Below are 25,979 nucleotides of genomic sequence, written 5' to 3' on the forward strand. Positions count from 1 at the left end.
CCCTTATGGCAGAAAGCGAAGAACTTAAGAGCCTCCTGATGAAAGTGAAAGAGGAAAGTGAAAAAGTTGGCTTAAAATTCAACATTCAGAAAACAAAGATTATGGCATCTGGTCCCATCACTTCATGACAAATAGATGGGGAAACAGTGGAAACAGTGGCAGAGTTTATTTTTTTGAGCTCCAAAATCACAGCAGATGGTGACTGCAGCCATGAAATTAAAAGACACCTGCTCCTTGGAAGAAAAATTTATGACTAACCTACATAGCATATTAAAAAGGAAAGACATTACTTTTCCAACAAAGGTCTGTCTAGTCAAAGCTATGGTTTTTCCAGTAGTCAGGTATGGATGTGAAAGTTGGGCTATAAAGAAACCTGAGCACCAAAGAATTGATGCTTTTGAACTGTGGTGTTGTAGAAGACTCTTGAGAATCCCTTGGACTGCAAGGAGATCCACCCAGTCCATCCTAAAGGAAATCAGTCCTGAATATTAATTGGAAGGACTGATGCTGAAGCTGAAACTCCAATACTTTGGCCACCTGATGCGAAGAACTGATTCATTCAGAAAAGACCCTGATATGGGAAAGATTGAAGGCAGAAGGAGAAGGGGACTACAGAGGATGAGATGGTTGGATGGCATCACTGACTCAATGGGTATGAGTTTGGGTAAACTCCGGGAGTTGGTGATGGACAGGGAGGCCTGGCGTGCTGTGGTCCACGGGGTCGTAAAAAGCCAGAAACGACTGAGCGACTGAACTGAACTGAACTGAAGGGTGTTTTGTGATATTATTGACATATAATATTATTTTAGGCGTACCTTATACTGATTTGATATTTGTGAGTATAGTTAAATGATTGTAATAAACCTAGTGAACATCTATCACCATACATAGTTACAAAATAATTTTTCCTATGATGAGAACTTTAAAGTCATATACTCTAAGCAACTTTCAAATATATATATATATTACAGTGTATTAACTATAGACACTGTGCTGTACATTATATCCCCATAATTTATTTATAACTGAAAGTTTGTACCTTTTGATCCACTTCATTCATTTGTCCACTTTGCATTCCCACCTCTGGCAACCACAAAGCTACTATCTGTAACTGAGAAATTGCTTTTCAATTTTTTAATGAAAAATATATGGGACTTTATCCACCTCAAGTAACATGACCAGACCTCACTTCACTCAGGTTCCTAGGAACTAAAAGGGTATCGTGCATGCTTAGTTGCTAAGTCATATCTGATTTGTTGAGACTTTGTGGTCTGTAGTCCACCGGACTTCTCTGTCCGTGGGATTTCCCAAGCACAAATACTGGAATGGGTTGTTATTTCCTTCTCCAGGGGACTTTTCAGACCCTGAGTTGAACGCCCATCTCCTTTATTGGCAGGCAATTTCTTTACCACTGAGCCACTTGGGAAATCCACTAAAAGGATATACATAAAGCTTTAAAATGTTTTCTTTATATTTACTTGATGTAGGCTTGTATCAGGTCTCCCGGAGACCCATATATCAATAGTAGTCACATCATTATCACCATTTCTTTTATAACTCAGATGTCTTTTTTATGCTTCGTTAGATATAGTCTGTCATGGACCACAAGTTCAAAATGGAATCATTCTGTCTGGATTTGGACCCATCTATCACTACAAAGACTCTGTTCTGTTCAGCTGCAAGAAAGGCTATATCCTCAACGGCAACAATTTAATCCATTGTGGTGCTGATGACGAGTGGCATCCTTCTCCTCCCACTTGTGAACTCAGTGAGTATGCACCAAAGGGATTTTCATAATTGGCATCTAAAGTTATCCAGGAATATGGGTATAGCATGCTCACAGGCACAAGCCCACTTAAATCCCAAGAGTCATTTTACATTAAATTAGTACATTTCTCTAGTTTTCTCATCTTGGGAGAAAGGTTTTTTCCTTTCTTTTTTTCCTTTTCCTGCTAGTAATCTCTTTGTGTTATCTGAGGGTTTTCTATACATATACATCAAACAGTTTTGAGCCCAGTGACATCACAGACATGGCAGATTTATTTATTCCTTACAAAATATTTCAGTAGACACTAGTAAATTGTCTCATCCTAACAAAATAAACATATTCTGAGAATTTTTTGAAAGATGGAGGTAAAATTCCTTCAAGATATTCCATTTTAAAATTTGCACAAAGATACTCTATGGGCTAATGTTGGCCTTGATACTTTTAAGTTGTAAATACACACAGATCAGTCATAAGATTAATGATACTTATTGCTAAGAATTATTAAGCATGTTGTATCAAGCATTGTTCTAAGTATATGACATCAATTAATTCATTTAGTATTTACCATGATCCTAATAGGTAGATATTACTTTTTAAAAAATCACATTTTTTAAATTTAATTTTATTTTATTTTTAAACTTTACATAATTGTATTAGTTTTGCCAAATATCAAAATGAATCCGCCACAGGTATACATGTGTTCCTCATCCTGAACCCTCCTCCCTCATCCCTCCCCATTTTAATGATAACAAAACAGAGTGATTAAGTAACTAGCACAAGCTCACATAGTTGTTTGGTGATAGAAGCCATGGCTATATTGTAATTTATTCATTCCCTTCTGCCATCATGAGAAGTTAGGTGATGACTTACATATGTAGTGACGAAATTTGATAAACATGCAATATGACAGACCTGTATCCCTTTTTCAATCCCTATGTACCTTTGACAACATATCCAGTAGGGAATAAAGAATCCAATATTATGTGGAACAAGGTTTAAGCTCAAATCAGAAGTTCTTTGGTAACAGTGTTATAGTATCTGGGAAACACTACAATTCCTATTGTAATTCCACTTTAGGCAAGGAGAACCAGGGGGACATTTGGTTTATTTAGCAGCAAATTTGTGCTGTGTATCCTCAATGATCTCTGATATTTCCCATGCTGAAGTGCTTTGACATGGAAGGGCAACTAAGTCCCTGGAGGTTGACCCAGTACCCTAGATATTGCCCTTTTCTGCACCACAGTGTGTTACCTCAATAATATCCTCTGGATTGCTGTGTGCATTGTCAGTGTCAATCCGTTCAGTCACTCCGTCATGTTGATCCCATGGGCTGCAGCACGCTAGGCTTCCCTGTCCGTCACCAACTCTTGAAACTTGCACAAACTCATGTCCATCCAGTTGGTGATGCCATCCAACCATCTCATCCTCTGTGTCTGCTTCTCCTCCTGCTTTCGATCTTTCCCAGCATCAGGGTCTTTTCCAATGAGTCAGTTCTTCTCATCAGGTGGCCAAAGTATTGGAGTTTCAGCTTCAGCATCAGACCTTCCATGAATACTCAGGACTGATTTCTGGTTGTTTCTCCTTTCAGTCCAAGGGACTCTCAAGAGTCTTCTCCAACACTGCAGATCAAAAGCATCAATTCTTTGGTGCTCAGCTTTCTTTATAGTCCAACTTTCACATCCATACATGACTACTGGAAAAACCATAGCTTTGACTATAGAGACCTTTGCTTGCAAAGTAATGTCTCAGGTTTTTAATATGCTGTCTAGGTTGGTCATAGCCTTTCTTCCAAGGAGCAGGTGTCTTTTAATTTCATGGCTGCAGTCAACATCTGCAGTGATTTTGGAGCCCAGGAAAATAAAGTCTCTCACTATGTCCACTGTTTCCCTGTCTGTTTGCCATGAAGTGATAGGACCAGATGTCATGACCTCATTGTTTGAATGTTGAGTTTTAAGCCAACTTTTTCACTCTCCTCTTTCACTTTCATCAAGAAGCTTAAGAGAACTAAACTTCATTTTCTGCCATAAGGGTGGTGTCATCTGAATATCTGAGGTTATTGATATTTCTCCTGTCAATCTTGATTCCAGCTTGTGTTTCATTCAGCCCGGCATTTCGCATGATGTACTGGCATGTAAGTTAAATAAGCTGGGTGGCAATATACAGACTTGACGAACTTCTTTCCCAGTTTGGAACCAGCCTGTTGCTTCTTGAGCTGCATACAGATTTCTCAGGAGGCAGGTCAGGTGGTCTGATTTTCCCATCTCTTTAAAAATTTTCCTTAGTTTCCTGTGATCCACACAGGCAAAAGCTTTGTCATAGTCAATAAAGCAGAAGTAGATGCATTTCTGGAACTCACTTGCTTTTTCAATGATCCAGTGGATATTGGCTATTTGATCTCTGGTTTCTCTGCCTTTTCTAAATCCAGCTTGACTATCTGGAAGTTCATGGTTCATGTACTGTTGAAGCCTGGTTTGGAGAATTTTGAGCTTTACTTTGCTAGCGTGTGAGATGAGTGCAATTGTGTGATAGTTTGAGCTTTCTTTGGAATTGCCTTTCTTTGTGATTGGGGCTTCCCTGATATCTCAGTTGGTAAAGAATCCACCTGTAATGCAGGAGACACTGGTTTGATTCCTGAGTCATGAAGATCTGTTGGAGACGGGATAAGATACCCACTCCAGTATTCTTGGGCTTCCCTTGTGGCTCAGCTGGTAAAGAATCTGCCTGCAATGGGGCAGACCTGGGTTCTATCCCTGCTTTGGGAAGATCCCCAGGAGAAGGGAAAGGCTACCACTCCAGTGATCTGGCCTAGAGAATTCCATGGACTGTAAAGTCCATGGAGTCCCAAAGAGTTGGACCTGACTGAGTGATTTTCACTTCACTTTCACTTTCTTTGGAATTGGGATGAAAACTGACCTTTTCCAGTCTTATGCCCACTGCTGAGTTTTCCAAATTTGCTGGCATATTGAGAGCATCACTTTCACAATATCATCTTTTAGGATTTGAAATAGCTCAGCTGGAATTCCATCACCTCCACTAGCTTTGTAGTGATGTTTCTTAAGGCCCACTTGACTTAATATTCCAGGATGTCTGCTTCTAGGTGAGAGATCACACCATTGGGGTTATATGGGTCATGAAAATCTTTTTTGTACAGTTCTTCTGTGTATTCTTTTTAATATCTTCTGCTTCTGTTAGGTCCATACCATTTCTGTCCTTTACTGTGCCCATCTTTGCATGAAGTGTTCCCTTGGTATCTCTAATGTTCTTGAAGAGACCTCTAGTCTTTCCCATTCTATTGTGTTCCTCTATTTCTTTGCACTGATCACTGAGGAAGGCTTTCTTATCTCTCCTTGCTATTCTTTGGAACTCTGCATTCAAATGGGCATATCTTTCCTTTCCTCCTTTGCCTTTTGCTTCTCTTCTTTTTTCAGCTATTTTAAAGACCTCCTCAGACAACCGTTTTGCCCTTTGCATTACTTTTTCTTGGGGATGGTCTTGAGTGTGCAATGACTGCTTGGCAATAATCAGAGATTGATCCTTCCATGTCTCTTCCTGGAATTCCCAATTAGCCTTTGCCATCTGTTTCTTTCTCAACTAATATGAGTTACACTTGTTCTGGCAATGGGGAGACAGGGTGTGCAGAGTTCATTGCATCTGACTGCCAACCCCCAAAACAGCTTTCTTTCATTCTTGCACTTTTTTCATGATCAGATAGTTGTATTGGGTTACCAGACGTTCCTCATGCTATCTGGGATGGAAGAGACAACATGTTAAGCAATCAAGAAGTATTTGAAGTTGGGACCGAGTTGAAATATCAATGCAAATTTGGCTACAGACATATTCTAGATGAACCTCTGACTTTGACTTGTCAGAACAATTTCACATGGACAACATCTAAAGGATGTGAATGTAAGTAAATTTTGTTTTATGTACTCTTATTTGTGGTATCTTCTTTTCCATTGAAAATGTTGAGCATGTGCTCGGATTTTGTACTTTACTGGTTACAATTGATTTCTTAAAATGTATGCTTTGAAATATTTCTAGAGTTAATGTATTGGATCTTTGAAAATTAGTAGAGGAACTATTTTAAAGGTCATCCTGAAGACTGGGAGAGCTGAAAAATCATGTCCTTCATACTCTGCCCCTTTGAATTCAGCATCAAATGAAAAATCAACTTGGGTATCAAATATGAGTATCACCTTTGTAATTGGTGATAAAGGGCAGCTGTCATTTATGTGGTAATCCAGATTGTTTAGATCTGTAACAACTCCAGTGTAAAACCTCAGTGGTCAGTTTTGCAGGCAAAATGAACAAGGAATGAAAAATCTTTGACCTGGAAATGATATATCTTACTTTTCATTAAAGCCTTTTGGCTAGTCTGGTCCCTTGTTGGGGCTTCCCAGAAGGTGCTAGTGGTAAAGAATCCATCTGCCAATGCAGGAGATATAAGAGATGTGGGTTCAATGACAGGGAGTGGAAGATCCCTGGAGGAGGGCATGACAACCCACTTCAGTGTTCTTGTCTGGAGAATCCCATGGACAGAGGAGCCTGGTGGATTTCATGAGGTGTGTCCATAGGGTCATAAAGGCACACAACTGAAACCACTTAGCACACACGCGCACGCACACACACACACACACACAGAATACCTTGTTGCTGCCTAGTGAAAAAGAAATAAAAAATATAGTATTCTGCTTCTTCTGAAGCAACTGAAAATATCGGTGGATCCACACTAGTGATGTCAGCAGGCCTATAGGATGAAAATAAAATCATTCCAACATTTGTAGGTCAATAGTAAAAGGCAAGCAGAGATATCATGTTCACCTTCTTCTCTGGAAAAGCCAAGAGGGGATGTTATGTCAGATTCAGTAATGACTCGGCTTCCTGGTCTAATACATATCTTTTACAGCAGTTAAAAATGCAGTGTCATTTACTGTTTTGATTCAGTACAATGCTGAGGCAAGAGAGCATTGTTGTTGTTCAGTCACTAAGTCATGTGTGACTCTTTGGGACCCCATAGAGTATAGCTTTTGGGGCTTCCCTGTTCTTCACTATGTCCCTGAGTCTACTCAAACTCATGTCCATTGAGTCAGTGATGCCACCCAACTATCTCATCCTTTGTCATCCCCTTCTCTTAACCTCAATCTTTCTCAGCACCAGAGTCTTTTCCAATGAGTTGGTTCTTCCCATCAGGTGGCCAAAGTATTGGAGCTTCAGCTTCAGCATCAGTCCTTCCAGTGAATATTCAGGGTTGATTTCCTTCAGGATTGACTGGTTTGATCTCCTTGCGGTCCAAGGGACTCTCATGTATCTTCTTCTAGCTTGCAAAAGCTGGAATTGACAGGACCTGAGGCTGGAAAGTTTGCAGGGCTAGGTTATGAAGGACTGTGTGTGTCTTCAGGAGTTAAGAATTTATGTGAAGGGCAGACATTGAAAGGCTTTAACCAGAGGAGTAAATGTGCTGCATTTTAGAAACAGAAGTCTGGCTGTGGAGTGAGCAACAGTTCGAAGTGGGACAGAACTTAACCCATAGACATCTGCTGCAGCTATCCAGCCAAGTAGTAAGGCTGGTTTCAGCTGAGGCAATGGCAGTTGGCCTGAAGAGAAGTTGAGAAATCCTGAAGGAATTAAAAGTGGCAGGAGAAGGCAATGGCACCCCACTCCAGTACTCTTGCCTGGAAAATCCTGTGGGCGGAGGAACCTGGTAGGCTGCAGTCCAAGGGGTCGCTACAAGTCGGACACGACTGAGCAACTTCACTTTCACTTTTCACTTTCATGCATTGGAGAAGGAAATGGCAACCCACTCCAATGTTCTTGCCTGGAGAATCCCAGGGACGGGGGAGCCTGGTGGGCTGCCATCTATGGGGTTGCACAGAGTCGGACACGACTGAAGCAACTTAGCAGCAGCAGCAGCAGGACTGACAGGACTGGAAGACTGACGGCTGTGGGGTGTCGGGGGAGTTGGGGTTCATTCTGTGCTTGTGATCTGGGATGCCCTGGCTGCCTCTACATCACAACCATCACATCAACACTTTTGGCCACTGACCCACCACCACAATCATCCAGGAGCGTAGGCCATTAGAAGAGGAAGATTTGGGGTCTTTGGAATGTGGATTTCAGGCTTTAGATATTGCTAAGGGTTTTTTTTTTTTTTTTTTTTAGATATAATTGACTTATAATACTAATTTCAGGTGTACATCAGTGATTTGATATTTACGTAAATACAGTGAAAAGATCATAATAACTTTAGTGAACATCTATCACCATACAAAGTTACAAAATAATTTTTCTTATGATGAAATGTTTTAAGTTCATTCTCCAAACAACTTTCAAACATATATTACAGAGGTATTAACTTCAGGCACCATGCTGTACACTACATCCCCATGATTTATTTATAACTGGAATTTTGTACCTTTTGACCCTTCATTCCTTTTGTCCACTCTGCATCCCCACCTCTGGCAACCACCAACCTATTATCTGGAACTAAGAAATTGTTTTTTCAATTTTTTTCCACACTGAATAACATGATGGGACCTCATTTCACCGAGGAACTAGAAACTAGAAGGATATCATCCATTCCTAGTTGCTAAGTCGTTTCTGACCCTTTGCGACCCTTTGGTCCATAGCCTGCCAGACTCCTCTGTCCATGGGATTTCCCAAACAAGAATACTGGCATGGGTTGTTATTTCCTTCTCCAGGGGATCTTCCAGACCCTGGGGTTAAATCCCTGTCTCCTTCATTGGCAGGTGGTTTCTTTACCACTGAGCCACTTGGGAAGCCCACTAAAAGGATATACATACAACTTTAAAAAATTTTCTTTGTGTGTTCTTGATGTAGGCTTGTATCAGGTCTCCCGGAGACCCATATGTCAATAGTAGTCACATCATTATCACCATTTCTCTTTTATAACTGAGATGTTCTTTTTATGCTTCTTTAGATATTGTCTGTCATCCACCTCAAGTTCCAAATGGAAACATTCTCTCTGGATTTGGACCCATGTATAATTTCAACGACTCTGTTCTGTTCAGTTGCGAGAAAGGCTATATCCTCAATGGCAGCAATTTAATCCATTGTGGTGTTGATGACGAGTGGCATCCTTCTCCTCCCACTTGTGAACTCAGTGAGTATGCACCAAAGGGATTTTCATAATTGGCATCTAAAGTTATCCAGAAATATGAGTATAGCATGCTCACAGGCACAAGCCCACTTTAATCTGAGTCATTTTACATTAAATTAGTACTTTTTTCTAATTTTCTCATGTCAGGAGAAAGGTTTAATTTATTATTTTTTTCTGCTAGTAATTTCTTCATGTTATCTGTCTGAGGATTTTGTGTACCTATAACATGATTTTGACAAGTGACATCATAGATATTGCAGATTTATTAATTCCTAACAAAAATATTTCAGTAGACACTAGTGAAGTGTCTCATCCTCATGAAATAAACATATCCTGAAAATTTTTTGAAAGATGAAGGTAAAATTGCTTCAAGATTTTTCTTTTTAAAGTTTGCACATAGATGCTCTATGGGCTGATGTTGGCCTTGATACCTTGAAGTTGTAAATACATACAGATAGGTCATCATATATAATGATACTTATTGTTAACATTCATAAAACACTTTATATCAAGAACTGCTCTAAATATATAACTTTCAATTAATTCAATTACTTAATATTTACTGCATATTCAGTCTCGGGTTAGGAAGATCATTGGAGGAGGAAATGGCAACTGACTCCAGTATTCTTGCTTGAAAAATCCCAAGGACAGGGAAGCCTGGTGGGTACAGTCCAAAGGATTTCAGAGTCGGACACAACTGATTGACTAGACACACACACATGATCCTAAGAGGTAGTTACTACCTCTTTTTAAAATTTTAAAATTCCGTTTTAATGATGGGAAAAGAAATGAGTAAGTTACCAGCACAAGCTGAGTTAGTTAGGGGTGGAAGCCACTGCTACATTGTGGTTTATTCAATCCCTTCTGCCATTACAAGGAATTAGGTTACATTTTACATATGTAGTGAAAAAATTTGATAAGTATGCAAATTGACAGACGTGTTGTTGTTGTTCCATTGCTAAGTCATGTCCATTGGCTTGCAACCCATGGACTGCCGCATGCCAGGGTCTTCTGTCCTCTACTATCTCTGGGAATTTGCTCAAATGCAGTCAGTGATGCTATCTAACCATCTCATCCTCTGCCACCCAATTCTCCTTTTGCCTTCAGTCTTTCCTAGTGTCGTGGTCTTTTCTAATGAACCAGCTCTTAACATAGGTGGCCAAAGTATTGGAGCTTCAGCTTCAGCCACAGCCCTTCCAATGAATATTCAGGGTTGATCCTTTAGGATTGACTCATTTGGTTTCCTTGCAGTCCCAGGGACTCTCGAGTCTTCTCTAGCACCACAATTCGAAAGCAGCAAAATTTTAATAGAAGGAGCAAACAGCCTTCTCTATGGACCAACTCTCACACCCATATATGACTACTGGAAAAACCATAGCTTTGACTATGTGGACCTTTGTTGGCAAAGCAATGTCTCTGGTTTTTAATATGCTGTCTAGGTTTGTGATAGCTTTTCTTCCAAGCAGCAGGCATCTTTTAATTTCATGGCTGCAGTCTCTGACCACAGTGATTTTGGAGCCCAAGAAAATAAAGTCTGTCACTGTCTCCATTGTTTCCCCATCTATTTGCCCATGAAGTGATGGGACCAGATGCTGTGATCTTAGTTTTTGAATGTTGAGTTTAAAGTCAGCTTTTTCACTCTCTTCTTTCACCATCATCAAGAGGCTCTTTAGTTCCTCTTTACTTTCTGCCATTAGAGTGGTATCATCTGCATATCTGAGGTTGTTTTGATTCCAGCTTGTGATTCATTTAGCCTGACATTTTGTATTATGTACTCTGCATATAAGTTAAATAAACAGGGTGACAATATACAGCCTTGTCATTCTCCTTTCCCAATTTTCAACCATTCCATTGTTCCTTGTCTGGTTGTAACTGTTGCTTCTTGACTCACATACAGGATTCTCAGGAGACAGGTGAGGTGGTTAGATATTCCCATCTTTTTATGAATTTTCCGCAGTTTGTTGTGACCCACACACTCAAAGGCTTTCACATAGACTATGATGCAGAAGTAGATGTTTTTCTGGAACTCCCTTGCTTTCTCTATGATGTACTGAATTCTGTCAATTTGATTTCTGGCTCCTCTTGCCTTTTCAAAACCCAGCCAGCACATCTGGAGGTTCCCAGTTCACATACTTCTGAAGCCTAGCTTGAAGGATTTTGAGCATAACCTTGCTGGCATGTGAAATGAGCACAGTTGTTCGGTAGTTTGAACATTCTTTGGCACTGCCCTTCTTTGGGATTAGAATGAAAACTGAGCTTTTCCAGTCCTATAGCCACTGCTGAATTTTTCAAATTTGCTGGCATATTGAGTGCAGCACTTTAACAGCATCATCTTTAGGATGTTAAATAGCTCAGTTGGGATTCCATCACATGCAATGTTCATAGTAATGCTTGTTCATAGTAATGCTTCTTAAGACCTAAGGCCCACTTGACTTCACACTCCAGTATATCTGACTCTAGATGAGTGACCATGCCATCATGGTTATCAGGGTTGTTAAGACCATTTTTGTATAGTTCTTCTGCGTTTTTTTGCCATCTTTTCTTAACCTCTTCTGCTTTTGTTAGGTCCTTACCATTCTTGTCCTTTATTACACCCATCCTTGCATATGTTCTCTTGGTATCTCCAATTTTCTTGACGAGATCTCTCGTCTTTCCCATTCTATTGCTTTCCTTGCTTTCTTTGCATTGTTCATTTCAGAAAGCTTTCTTATCTCTCCTTGCTCTTCTTTGGAACTCTGCATTCAGTTGGGTATGTCTTTCACTTTCTCCCTTGCATTTTACTTCACTTCTTCCCTCAGATGTTTGTAAGGCCTCCTCAGATAACCACTTTGCCTTTTTGCATTTATTTTTCTTTGGGATGGTTTTGGTCACTGCCTCCTGTACAATGTTATGAACCTCTGTGCATAGTTTTTTGGGCATTCTCTCTACCAGATCTAACCCCTTGGATCTATTCATCACCTTTACTGTGTAATCATAAGGGGTTTGATTTAGGTCGTACCTGAATGACTTAGTGGTTTCCCCTACTTTCTTCAGTTTAAGCCTGAATTTTACAACAAGGCGCTCATGCTCTGAACCACAGTCAGCTCCAGGTCTTGTTTTTCCTGTCTGTATAGAGATTCTCCATCTTTGGGTGCAAAGAATATAATCAATCTGATTTCGGTATTGACCATAAGGTGATGTCCATGTGCAGAGTCATCTTTTGGGTTGCTGGAAAAGCTGTTTGCTATGACCAGTGTGTTCTCTTGACCAAACTTGTTAGCCTTTTCCCTACTTCATTCTGTACTCCAAGGCCAAACTCACCTGTTATTCCAGGTATCTCTGGACTTCCTCTTTTTGCATTCTATGAAGAAAAGAACATTTTTTTAAAAATTTAAATTTACTTATTTTAATTAGAGGCTAATTACTTTAGAATATTGTATTGGTTTTGCCATACATCAACATAAATCTGCCACGGGTTTTTTGATGTTAGTTCTAGAAAGTGTTGTAGGTCTTCATAGAACCAGTCAGCTTCAGCTTCTTCAGCATTAGTGGTTGGGGCATAGATTTGGATTACTGTGAAACTGAATGGTTTGCCTTGGAAACAAACTGAGATCATTCTGTTGCTTTTGAGATTGCACCCAGGTCCTGCATTTCATACTCTTTTGTTTGACTATGAGGGCCACTCCATTTCTTCTAAAAGATTCTTGCCCACAGTAGCAGATAGAGTAGTCATCTGAATTAAGGTCTTCCCTTGTGGATCAGCTGGTAAAGAATCTGCTTGCAATGCGGGAGACCTGGGTCCTCTCCCTGGGTTTGGAAGATCCCCTGGAGAAGGGAAAGGCTACCCACGCCAGTATTCTGGCCTGGAGAATTTCATGGACTGTATAGTCCATGGGGTCGTGAAGAGTCGGACACAACTGATTGACTTTCACTTTCTGAATTAAATTCGCCCATTGCCATCCATTTTAGCTCACTGATTCCTCAGATATCGATGTTCACTCTTCCATCTCCTGTTTGACCACATCCAGTTTACCTTGATTCATGGACCTAACATTCCAAGTTCCTATGCAATAGGTCCTTTATGGCATTGGACTTTACTTTCATCACCAGACACATCCACAATGGAATGTCATTTCTGCCTTGGCCCAGCGACTTCATTCTTTCTAGAGCTATTAGCAACTGCCCTTCACTCCTCCCTAGTAACATACTGAAAAGCTTTTGCCCTAGAAGGCTTATCTTCTGGTGTCATATCTTTTTGCTTTTTCATACTGTTCCCGGAGTTCTCATGGCAAGAATACTGGAGTGGATTGTCACTTCCTTCTCCAGTAGTCCACTTTTTGTCAGAACTCTTCACTAGATGCCCATTTTGGGTGGCCCCACATGGCATGGCTTATCATTTCATTGAGTTAGGCAAATCTTTTCACCAAGAGAACAAGGTTGTGTTCCGTGAAGGGGCTACATGACAGACATGTATCCTCTCTTCAATCCATGTGTGTCTTTGGCATCATATTCAGTAGGGGAAAAAAGCAAAATCCAAGAGCTAAGTGGAGGCAAAGTTCAAGCTCAAATCATGAAGTTCCTGCTGAAAGTGTTATAGTATCTGGGGGACACTACAACTTCTATTGTAATTCCCCTTTAGGCAAGATCTGGGCCTCCTTACCTGGTCTAGGGAACATAGACTCAGGAGTTAGGTCCTGCCATAGAAGGAAGAAAACCTTGACCAGAAATGTAGAGACTTTTTCATAGATGAGACACTCCCATTGTCTCTTCCTCCACCTCCTTTTCCTTTGGGAAAAGTGAGCAAGGAGGTGAGGGATCAGTGGATGCTCTTCTGATCTTAGATGGGAATGTTGGGAAATGAGGAAAATTACTCCATTCAGACTACAAGAATTCTGTCATTGTGTAAGTGACATCATGGAGACCCAGACTACATGGATTCCATACAGTTAGATTTTAACATATTATGTAGAGACAAATAATGAGCAGTCCTGGTTTAGATCAACCTATTGAGAAATCAATATTCAAAATCAGGAATTAACTAAATACACTTGAAAAGAATGATATTCATAATATGACTATGATTCTATTGGGAACATAGGGAATATTTTATTAATAAAAAACAAAATTAAAAGCATATTTAAAGAAGAATAGGAGGGTGAATAAATAGCATCTTTGGAGGAATCTACCATAATGAATAGAAAAAACAGCTAATATATTAGTTTCTCATATATAAATAGAGGCTCACAGATGCTTAAAAATCAACCTGTTTTCTAAGTTAGGTTTAAAGTTTCAATGACTGCTATGTTAAAAACAAAAAACTTTTTACTGTCTATAAATCATAAAATGAAAATTTGTATATCCAAGTTGTCACAAATGTGCTATATCCATATATTTGTAATTGGTGATATTTATGGGTAAATTATAACCTGATATAAATGTCAGGTATTACTATGACATTTTAAGGCTTATTTTGAAAAATTAAGAAGTTTGACAGATACAGAGATAATTCTAGATTTATTTGCAATTAGAGAGCTAGAGTATTTTATTCTAAATTATTTAAAAAGAAATCTAGTGTGGAAAAGTGTTATCTGAGAGAAAATTACTACAGCTTTAAAAAGTATATTTATTTGATGCATATTAATATATGTACATTTGTGTCTGTGTGTGTATGTATAACTGACTACATTATACACCTGAAACTAACATAACATTGTAAATCAAATACATTTCAATTAAAGTAAAATAAAATAAATATATATTTATTACATTTCCCTTATGTCAGCTTTTTAGAACATTTCAAATTAGGTATTTTTTTACAGCTTTATTTTTTTATTAACATGCAATAAAATACATACATGTAGAATATGTAAGTCTATCAATTTGACATATGTATGCACTTTTGAAATTATCAGTACAATCAAGATAATGAACATATCAATCTGTCTGAAAAATTTTCTCATGCTTCTTCCTCAAGCCCTTCCCTCACTGCCCCCAGAAATTCATTGCTCTGCTCACATTGGCTCACATTGGTTCATAGATTGGCTCACATTGGTTCATAGATTGGCTCACATTTTCTAGAATTTTATACAGATGAAATAATATGCTTTTTTATAAGGCTTTTTTCATTCAGCACAATTATTTTCAAATTGATAGATGTGATTATGTACATCAATAATTTATTCCCTTTTATTGCTGAATAGTATTCCATGGTATAAATATCCCATAGATGTTCAGCTATTTCCTTACTGAAGGACACATCAAGGGAAAATCTTTCTACTTATTTACATATTTACCATTTCTGATGCTCTTCATCCTTTGTGTAGATACAGATTTCTATCTGGTATCATCTTCCTCTTGCTTGAATTACTTCCACCAATATTTCCTATAATTTAGACATGCTGGTAATGAATTCTTTTAGGTTTAAACGTTTGAAAAAAAATTTAGTTTGCCTTTGTATTTGGAAGATATTTTTTCTGAGTAGAGAATTCTAGATTGTTTTTTTTCTTTTGCTACTTTAAAAATATTGCTTCTATTGTCTTCTTTTAAAAAAATACTTATTTATTTGGCTGTATCAGGTCTTAGTTGCAGCAAGTGGGACCTTCGCTGTGGCATGTGGGATCTTTTTGTTGTGGTGGTCAGGTTTCTCTCTGATATTGCATGTGGGCTCCCAAGTGTGCAGGCTCAGTAGTTGTGGGGTGTGTGGGGGGAGCTTACTTGCCCCATTGCACGTGGGATATTAGTTCCCCAAACAGGGATTGAACCTGAGTCCTCTGCATTGAAAGGCAGATTCTTAACCACTGGATCACTGGGGAAGTCCCTATTATCTTTTTTTTTTCTTTAACTTTTGTTGAAGTATCATTGGTTTTTAGCATTCTATGTTTGATGTATGCAATAGTATATTTCAAATTTGGCGTATACTACAGCATGCTCCCCACCAGAATTCGAGTTTACACTCATCACCATACAGTTGATCTCTTTCCCAATTTTGCCCTCCCCCCACCTCTTTTCCTCTGGTAGCTACTACTCTGTTCTCTGCATCCACATGTTTGTTTTATTCATATAGTTTGATTGGTTTTTATGTTTTGCATATAAGTGAAACCATACAATACTTTTAATCAACAAGATGTTTGTTGTCAGCCTTGTTCTTTGCTCCTCTGTATTTAGGGTGTCTTTTTTCTTTCAGTTCAGTTCAGCCGCTCAATCTTGTCTGACTCTTTGCAACCCCATGAATTGCAGCACGCCAGGCCTCCCTGTCCATCACCAACTCCCAGAGTCCAACCAGACTCATGTCCATTGAGTCAGTGATGCCATCCAGCCATCTCATCCTCTGTCATCCCCTTCTCCTCCTGCCTCCAATCCCTCCAAACATCAGAGTCTTTTCCAATGAATCAACTCTTCGCATGAGGGGGTCAAAGTATTGGAGTTTCAGACTCAGCATCAGTCCTTTCAATGAACACCCAGGACTGGTCTCCTTTAGGATGGACTGGTTGGACCTCCTTGCAGTCCAAGGGACTATCAAGAGTCTTCTCCAACACCACAGTTCAAAAGAATCAATTCTTCAGCGCTCAGCTTTCTTCACAGTCCAACTCTCTCATCCATACATGACCACTGGAATTAGAAAGATTAAAAAAAATTTTTTTTATCTTTGATTTTAGGAAATTTGATTATGATATGTTGTATCTTCATTCAGTTTTCTTTTTGTTTATTGTCACTGGAGTTTATTGAGTTTATTTAATTTTGGTTAATAATTTTCACAAAACTTGATAAATTATAACCATTATTTACTCAAATATTTTCCACCTCTATTCCCTTCTTTCTTTCAGGATCTCTGCTTATGCATATATGAAACCATCTGAAATTGCTTCACAATTGATTGTAGCTCTGATTCTTTTTTCCCCAGTCTTTTGATGTTTGGTATTTCATCTTTTATAATTGTTATGTGTTCAAATTTCTTAATCTTTTCCTTTGGTATGTCTAATATAATGTAAATCTGACTAAATTTTTTTTCTTTTTTTACTTTTAAACACTCATCTGTTAAGTGAGACCTCTCAACTACAAGTTTTTATTTCTATAAGTTTAAGTTGGGTCTTTTAAAATATTTATTTTATTTTATTTATTTATTTTTTTACTTTACAATATTGTATTGGTTTTGCCATACATCAACATGCATCTTCCATGGGTGTACACGTGTTCCCCATCCTGAACCCCCCTCCCACCTCCCTCCTCATACCATCCCTCTGGGTCATCCCAGTGCACCAGCCCCAAGATTCCTGTATCCTACATCGAACCTGGACTGGCGATTCATTTCTTATATGATATTATACATGTTTTAGTGCCATTCTCCCAAATCATCCCCTGCCTCCCTCTCTCACAGAGTCCAAAAGACTGTTCTATACATCTGTGTCTCTTTTGCTGTCTCGCATACAGGGTTGTCGTTACCATCTTTCTAAATTCCATATATATGTGTTAGTATACTGTATTGGTGTTTTTCTTTCTGGCTTACTTCACTCTGTATAATTGGCTCCAGTTTCATCCACCTCATTAGAACTGATTCAAATGTATTCTTTTTAATAGCTGAGTAATACTCCATTGTGTATATGTACCACAGCCTTCTTATCCATTCATCTGCTGATGGACATCTAGGTTGCTTCCATGTCCTGGCTATTATAAACAGTGCTGCGATGAACATTGGGGTACACGTGTCTCTTTCAATTCTGGTTTCCTCGGTGTGTATGCCCAGCAGTGGGATTGCTGGGTTGTATAGAGGTGGTCTTAAAATATTTTTAATGTCTCCACTTATCATGCTCAATCTCTCATCTATATACTTAAATATATGAAATATAGTTATAATAACCATTTTAGTATCTTTATTTTCTAACTATATCACATGTCACTTTAGGGTTTGTTTCTATTGATTGATTGAGTTTTCTCTTCATTATGTGTTATATTTTTCTTTGCCTCTTTGTATTTATAGTAGTTTTAAAGTTGAATACCAGACATTTTGAATGTGATGTTTTGGTGCTGGATATTTTTGAATTTGTTGAAAATATCTTTGAATTTAGTCTGGGATGCAGTTAAATTATTTGGAAGCTGATTATCTTCAGTCTTGCTTTTTAGCTTTGTCTAGAGGGATCAGAGAAGCCCCCTGCAGAGACAATATTATTCTGATTATTTTATCAATTCCCCACAAAATATGAGGCTTTGCAGTCTATCTGGTGGTAAAATGAGCTATATTCAGGCCTGAGTGAATATAGATATTGTTTTCTCTGCTTTTTGGGGTTCTTTGTTGGTTATTTGCTTACATGCAGCTGGAACTTAACATGTAGCTGAAAACTTGAAGGGGATCCTTTGAAGATCTGCAATGCTCTGTCTCTGACCAGACATTTTCTCTTCGTCACTCTGCCCTGTGAACACTGACCTCTCTGGACTTTCATCTCTATTTCATTAACTTCTTAATAACCTTCAGGGAGAGGTGGAGTTTCTGCCTTGGTTCTCCCCTCTCTGTGCTGAAGCCTGAAAACTCTCAGACTGTGACCATCAAAGAGCTTTTCTCATTTGCTTCCTCACTACTAGGGACCAATGTCTTCTTACTGCTTGATACTTTATGTCAAAAAACATTATTTCACTTAGTTTGTCTTTTCCCCCTTTGCCCTTTTTAAATTGTTCCAGGCTGAGAGTGAATCCTATCCTTGTTATTCCATCTTGAGCAGAAGCAGACATCCAAATAAAGGTTCTAAAGTATTCTTTCTCTTCAATTTTACAACAAAAGAAGAAAAAACCCTGACCTCAGGCAATGACTAAATTTCATCCTGTGTATTACCTCTAAAGCTGATATAAAACTCTGAAAATATTTATTTCTTCATCCTTGAGAATAGAGAGAGAGGTATATATAAGTCAATAAAGACTTGCCAAGAGGTATATGTTAATAGGCAGTTCCAATCATTCTGGATGTGGTAACCCCAAGGAAGATCACAAAAAGATGAATTAAGAATTTATTATTGTTCATGAAAAAATGTTGAAAATTAAAATTTTATACAGGCTTCCTTTAGCACCTAAGTTTTCAACATTTTTGTTGAAGAGTAACACACAGAAGAGAGCACAGCAAACACACCCATGTAACCACTGAGAGGTATCCCCATGGCGTTAGCCAGTCGTCAGTCACTTTCCTATCCAAAGGTAAATGTTCGGCTGACTTACAACATATATTTTAGAGCTTTATATAAACAGAATGGTTTGGTGTTTGTACTTTGCTTCTTTTGATCACATTATGTTTGTGATATTCATATTCTGGATTGAAGCTCTGGTATGTTTCTTTGTATACCTGTTTATTACTCCCTTGTAACATATATATAACTGAGTTATTCATTCTCTTCTTGATGGGCATTTGGGTTGTTTCCAGTTTAGAGTTATTAAGAATAATTCTGCTTTTAGTATTCTTGTATGTCTTTGGGTGCACAGATGTATGCTGGATAAACATGCAAGAGTGAAACTGCTATGGCATAAGTATAAATGTTCATAAATAGTAGATAATGTTAAAGTTTTAAAATAGTAGTCTATATGATCTCAGTCCTTTAAATTTATTGAGACTTCTTTTATTGCAAAGCATGAAGTAATTTTTTGCAAATGTTTAGCATGTACTTGAAAAGTGTATTTTGCAATTTTGGGGTGCAAATTTGAAATTTTTGAATTTGCTAATGGTGCTATTCAAATATGCATCCATTTCCATGCTGACCTCTTGTCAATTTTATCAGTTCCTGAGACAGGTTTGCATGTCTCCCTGATGATTTTCTTAGACATGAGCATCATTTTTTATTTATCAGAGGTATACTGCTCAACACAAGGGATGGAGACTGTTAGAATCACAAGTGAAAAGAGAGGTTTTCCTGTTAGGAGTGAGTATACCAATGAGGACCATATTTCATATACATGTGATGGAGGCTATTACCCTGTTTCTCCTGATGGAAAAACTGTATGCCAAGAAGATGGCACACGGAAGCCTGAAATGCCAGCATGTAAAAAAGTTAAGAATAGTGAGAGAGCTTTTCACAAGTATTCTACGGATTTCTCAAATGGTCCCACTTGGTTCCACAAATGATCATAGTACTTAATACCAGGTGACTTTGGGGTTGTTCTTTTAAGAAATATTGTGCAAAAGTGGTTGCAGATACCATACCTATCACTAGTGCCATGCAAGGAGCTATAGAACAAAGTTTATCAGTTGGAAAACATAAACAAAAAGTCTTAGAAGAAAAGTTTTCTTGCAAGAGAAAATAGCAGAGTTGATAAAATCCCCCTCAAAGTCTCATTTTCTCATTTTTCCTGCATATATACTGTGTAAGCACTGTGCCCGATGTTCCAGTAAAGAGAGACACCATCCTACAAAGCTCTGTATTTATAAGTCAAGAGGGCAAGAAGCATTTATAAACTTCTGTAACAATGGAAGCTCCCACATTGAGGAATTAACTTAGGGGAGCCTTTGATGTCTAGTGACATTTCTTGCTCTAACTCAGCCTTGCTGATCCATCTGATAGTTTAAATGCCAGAAAGCAGAAGAAATGAGTACCTAGGGCTATAAAGATCTGTCTCTAATCAGGTTAAGAAACAAAATGTCATCATTGTGAAAGATTCTTCACACCAACACGATAGAGATTATTGGGTACCATAGTTTGGGTTACTCTGAAAGCCAAGCTTGACAAAATGACTGGAGTACCAGTGGTTCATTTTGGATGCGCTCGGCTCCAAAAATGGGAACTAGGATCTTGGGGAGCAGGCGTGCAGGATGACATGGAGACAGGGAAAAAAGGAAAAGATAAGTATCGTAAACAGTAGGTGCTCAGTTCTTTGAGACCGCTAAGTATAAGGAATGCCTTTTAAAATTGTCTGTCTGAAGGGTGGGAAACTGAGGTGTTTATCCACTGCTTTCTGTCTCCCATAGTTTAGGGTTGCCCTGAGGGCAGTAACTGCCCCCTCTTCAATTCCAATTATAGTTCTCCAGCTTCAGAGAAGGCCCAAGGCAGGCAAACTGAGATTTACTGTGAATGCTTTCTGTAGAATACCATCCATTATGTCCATGGTATTTTCATGATTTTTCTAACAATTTCATTTAGCTCAGAAAGATTATGAGGCCTGAACAATGAAAAGTACATACCTAAGACCATATGTAGATCAAGGCTGGCAGCGGGTGTAGCAACTAAGAGCAAAGTTTCTGCTGCCTAAAAGGATGTGACACTGAGGAAATTATTTTACAGTTTCTTTGTAGTATCTGATCAGAGTTGTAGTGGGAATTAAATGAGATAAGGCATGTAAAGGATTTAGCACATGACTGACAAAAGGACTTGCTCAACAAATGTTAATTATTACTACTGTAATTTGTATTATTGCTATTATAATACTATTGTATTATGAAAATGAAAGATAATATAGAACAACTTGAAAGACCTGAGTGTAACTTATGAACAGACTTTCTCATCATTCTGATTGTTAAATGCTGTTATATTGCCTTTTATTGAGAAACAGTGTGCTCAAAAATATGTTTCCCTTACAGTTACGTGTTTGAAACCCAAGGTAGAAAATGGAAAGCTGTCCGTGGATAAGGAAAAGTATGTTGCATCTGAGAATGTCACCGTCCAGTGTAACTCTGGGTTTAGTTTGGTCGGTCCCCAGAGTATCACTTGCTCAGAGAATACCACCTGGCATCCAACCGTGCCCACATGTCACTGGGTAAATTGCACCCATGTATGTCCCTGTATGTCCCTTTCAAACCTTAAAAATTATGCCTCCCCCAAAGCACTTATCCCAGCCAGCACAGGTGAGATCTGACTTTGTCAAGCTGTATAAACAACTCACTAAAAGTACCACCACTTTCCACCTTGAAGCACTGTGGTGAGCTGGCAGAGGCAACTTTCCCTGCTAGATTTGGTGGGTTCCCATAGTCCCAGGTATCCTTACCCTTGGCTCTACATTTTATATAATAAATGCTGCTTGCTCCATTCCTTATTGGCCATTAGAATCATTCCTCAGTTATCCTTTCGGGGGTGCTCTAGGTCTCCTTTGCATCTCTGCATCTTTTCTGCTTCACCTCTGCTTGGCTGCTGCTCAGAACAGGTTTGGGCTTGGCCTGAATGGTCACCTTTGCTAGGATGCAATCTTTCTTGATATTCTACTCATCTATCCATCCACCAGACAAGCTTGCATTTGTTAGTAATGCCTCTTAAATCCTCCCGACCCCTTTGCCTCCTCTTTTCTTTAAATCACTTTTAGGAAGTCTGTGAGCAAGTGCACACAGGCAGACACTTCAGGCAGTGTCTCCCAAGCCTGCAGGATATGAAAACGACCCTAGAGTTGTATAAACTGTCTTTAAGGACCAGACGTTTTTTATTGAAGGATACCCTGGCCAGCTCACCAATTCTTCCAGCCATTTAAGTAGAATATGCACATTTGTGTAGGTCAGGGCTTTGAATTAGGCAGATGCCCTGTACCTTTACTTCCCTCATAGCCCGGTTGGTAAAGACTCTGCCTGCAGTGCAGGAGACCCGGGTTTGATCCCTGGGTCAGGAAGATCCCCCTGGAGAAGGAAATGGCAACCCACTCCAGTATTCTTGCCTGGAGAATCCCATGGACAGAGGAGCCTGGTGGGCTACAGTCCATGGGGTCGCAAGAGTCAGACACGACTTAGCGACTAAACCCCCTCCCCCACAACCTCCCGTACCTTCAAAAACTGCCTCCTGGACTGGGCCTTTCCCTGACAGCAGCAGCATTCTAGGTGCTTGGCTATCCTCAGCTGCGTGGCCCCCCATGCTCAGTGTGCCCCTCTTCTGCAGGCCTTTGGCAGCGGGAGATCTCCAGGCCCTGGAGCCAGAGCTGATCCCACTCACCTGCAAAGCCTTCAGGGTGGAGGGAAGGTTTTTTGAAAATCATTCTGAGGTGGCAGCTTTAAACTAGTGACAATCAGCCCCCATGTGCACTTGCTGCCTGATAGGAGCTCCTCTTAAACAATTGGAAGGAGAGAGTCAAGTTTAAGAGCATCACTGAGACATTCCCTTAAAAAGAGGAAAGAAAGGGGTTATTTTTGCCTTTAGATCAATGTACAGAGTCCTGGTCAACAAATGTGCTGTTCCTTAAGCACCATCACTTACTGTAATAAGTGTCTTGGCTTGGAGAGCTGGGATTATGGTGATTGCTACTGAAAATGTGTAATTTTCGATTATCTAGACTTTTCTGATTCAAATATTTAATCTTCTGGACTTGAAGCACTGGTTGATTAAATAAGCATTTTTCAAATATCACATTGTCTCTGTTGTTGTTACTGTGCCATGTCCGTTGTTCCACGCACAGCAAACCAAAGCTTACAAGGAGAACAAATCTCAAGTCCACTTCTCTGAAGGCACAGGGCTTGGGTATTTGTGAAATAAAGAATGAAGAAGCTGGGAGGGTATGAGGCACAGGGAGTATGTGGAGTATGGGGAAGGTGATTGGGAAAAGGCATAGTAATTGTCATTTACACAAGTATACCTAAGCTACGGGCCTCTGCAAGTTCAAAATGTCATCAAATGGACACTGGTGCATGCCCAGTTGGAGGGTCAGTGGTCCTATCTAGTGTCAACCAGCTTAGGTCCACCCAGATGCAACTGACTCCACATCCCTGGAAAACAATGGGCAAACATCTGATTGTTTTGGCTACATGCTGCTTAGAGGACATGCAAGTCTTTTGTTGTAACAATTAAAATGACCTCCTTTATATCTAGGGCTGATTCATGTTGATGTATGGCAAAAACCAACACAATATTGTGATTATCCTTCAATTAAAAATAAATAAAATTTAAAAAATGACCTTGACTAGATGAAATGGATTTAACTAATGACTACTCATGGGTTCACAAGTCATCTTGGTTAGTATGTCACATAGAATATGACACATTTCTAGTACAAAAATCCACAAATAGCTGCAACTAAGTTCTTCTTCTTCTTCTTTTTTTTTTTTTGGTACCTCAGAAAGAATGCAAACCAGGAAATTCAAAGGTATTTATAAGTTACTTTTGCTTGAATGCTTTTACTCCACATCTAAATATATCCAAACTCTACCTACTCTTTATGAACAGAATAGGGCACAAAGCATTTTGGATTCTCAAAGTAAAACATTTATGTAACTAGAAACCAAAGCAATGAAACAACAACAACAACAACGCTGAAAGTGCAGAAGTCCTTTATTGCTCGCTTGTTAGTTACTAACTCACCACTCTATCCCTGCAAAGGATTCCACTATGCTCACTTTTAAGAGCACAAATTGGTTTATGTTATTTAACTTTACAGAAATGGAATAATACATTGTGTATTCTTTCTTTCATGACTTTTCCCACTAAATATTGTATGTGTGAGATTCATCTATCTTGTATGTAGTTAAGGTTCATTCATTTCCATTTCTATTAAGTATTTCATTGTTGTATGATTATATCACAATTTACATATTTATTCTATTTTTAATGGACATTTATTTTCAGTTTTCTTGGCTATAAACATCATTTAATGTGTCTTTTGCTAAACGTATGTATTCTTGTTGCACAAATACCTAAGGATGGAATTGCTGGATCATGAGAGGTATGTATGTCGGAGAAGGCGATGGCACCCCACTTCAGTACTCTTGCCTGGAAAATCACATGGATGGAGGAGTCTGGTAGGCTGCAGTTCATACGGTCGCAAAGAGTCAGACACGACTGAGCGACTTCCCTTTCACTTTTCATTTTCATGCATTGGAGAAGGAAATGGCAACCCACTCCAGTGTTCTTGCCTGGAGAATCCCAGGGACGGGGGAGCCTGGTGGGCTGCTGTTTATGCGGTCACAGAGTTGGACACGACTGAAGTGACTTAGCAGCAGCAAGAGGTAGGTATGTATTTGTTCAGCAGTTTTCCAAAGTGGCTATACCAAATTGCATCCCTCCCTACACCCCCCACTCCCTACTTCAATCTCTGCCAGAACCTGTCTGCTCACCAATGCAAGCTGTGTTCCTTTTCTTCCCTTCCATTTTTACATCTCTGTTCCTTTAATGATGCTTTCTAGAATTACTTATCAGATAGATTTCTTGCACTCAATTCCGGTGTCAAGAACTACTTGTTGTCAGACTAAGGCAAACAGCAAATTCTTATTCATTCATATATTTTGTTTATTCAGCAGGTGTTGAGGTGATCTTTTCACGGAGAGTTGGGCTTAAAATTTTTTTTTAAGACCTATTCCTGTCCTTCCTACCCTTTATTTAAGAAAATTAATACGTATTTTCTTCACTCTTTTGCATAAACTTAGAATTTCTGAACTGAAAATATTAGATCCCATCTACTTCTAGTTCAGTTCAGTTCAGTCGCTCAGTCGTGTCCGACTCTTTGTGAACCCATGAATCGCAGCACGCCAGGCCTCCCTGTCCATCACCAACTCCCGAAGTTCACCCAGACTCACGTCCATCGAGTCGGTGATGCCATCCAGCCATCTCATCCTCTGTCGTCCCCTTCTCCTCCTGCCCCCAATCCCTCCCAGCATCAGAGTCTTTTCCAATGAGTCAACTCTTTGTATGAGGTGGCCAAAGTATTGGAGTTTCAGCTTTAGCATCATTCCTTCAATCCCAGGGCTGATCTCCTTCAGAATGGACTGGTTGGATCTCCTTGCAGTCCAAGGGACTCTCAAGAGTCTTCTCCAACACCACAGTTCAAAAGCATCAATTCTTTGGCGCTCAGCTTTCTTCACAGTCCAACTCTCACATCCATACATGACCACTGGGTGGCGGGGTGGGGGGGTGGGGCAGGGAATACTATCTACTTCCAAACCCTTCTTTAAACATATGTGGAGACTGAGGCCTGCGGTTTGTTTTTGTTTAGTTGCTGTAGGGAGAGAGAAATTAGCCAAGATGGCATGGTCAGGCTGTCTCGCCCCTCCTTTTGTAAATAACCACTATGTAACAGCTGAGATCATTTATAGCACTGCACATGTGTGCGTCAGGAGGCACTCGCTACAGCTACTTTGTGCTGTAAGGATATGGGAGCTCCACTTGGAAAGTGGTGGCATTACTGCTGCGTCATGGCTGTGTCCATTGGGTCAGCCATGAGAGGGGAGAATATAGCGAGTCTACTGCT

At 39.4% G+C, this 25,979-nt stretch overlaps 1 protein-coding gene across 1 annotated transcript in view; it reads left to right on the forward strand.

Annotated features, from left to right (window-relative positions):
• The window catches only part of LOC506707 (zona pellucida sperm-binding protein 3 receptor), a 62,479-nt gene extending 39,330 nt beyond the window's left edge, over window positions 1-23,149 (forward strand). Inside the window, exons 9-12 of the mRNA XM_002693872.7 lie at window positions 1,586-1,768; window positions 5,477-5,674; window positions 8,706-8,888; window positions 21,409-23,149. Of these exons, the coding sequence (XP_002693918.1) occupies window positions 1,586-1,768; window positions 5,477-5,674; window positions 8,706-8,888; window positions 21,409-21,683 (839 nt within the window). The 3' untranslated portion in view covers window positions 21,684-23,149. The remainder of the gene's footprint in view (window positions 1-1,585; window positions 1,769-5,476; window positions 5,675-8,705; window positions 8,889-21,408) is intronic.
• Window positions 23,150-25,979: the final 2,830 nt, after the last annotated feature.

The sequence above is a fragment of the Bos taurus genome, chromosome 16 (assembly GCF_002263795.3).
Source record: "Bos taurus isolate L1 Dominette 01449 registration number 42190680 breed Hereford chromosome 16, ARS-UCD2.0, whole genome shotgun sequence".
NCBI lineage: Eukaryota > Metazoa > Chordata > Mammalia > Artiodactyla > Bovidae > Bos > Bos taurus.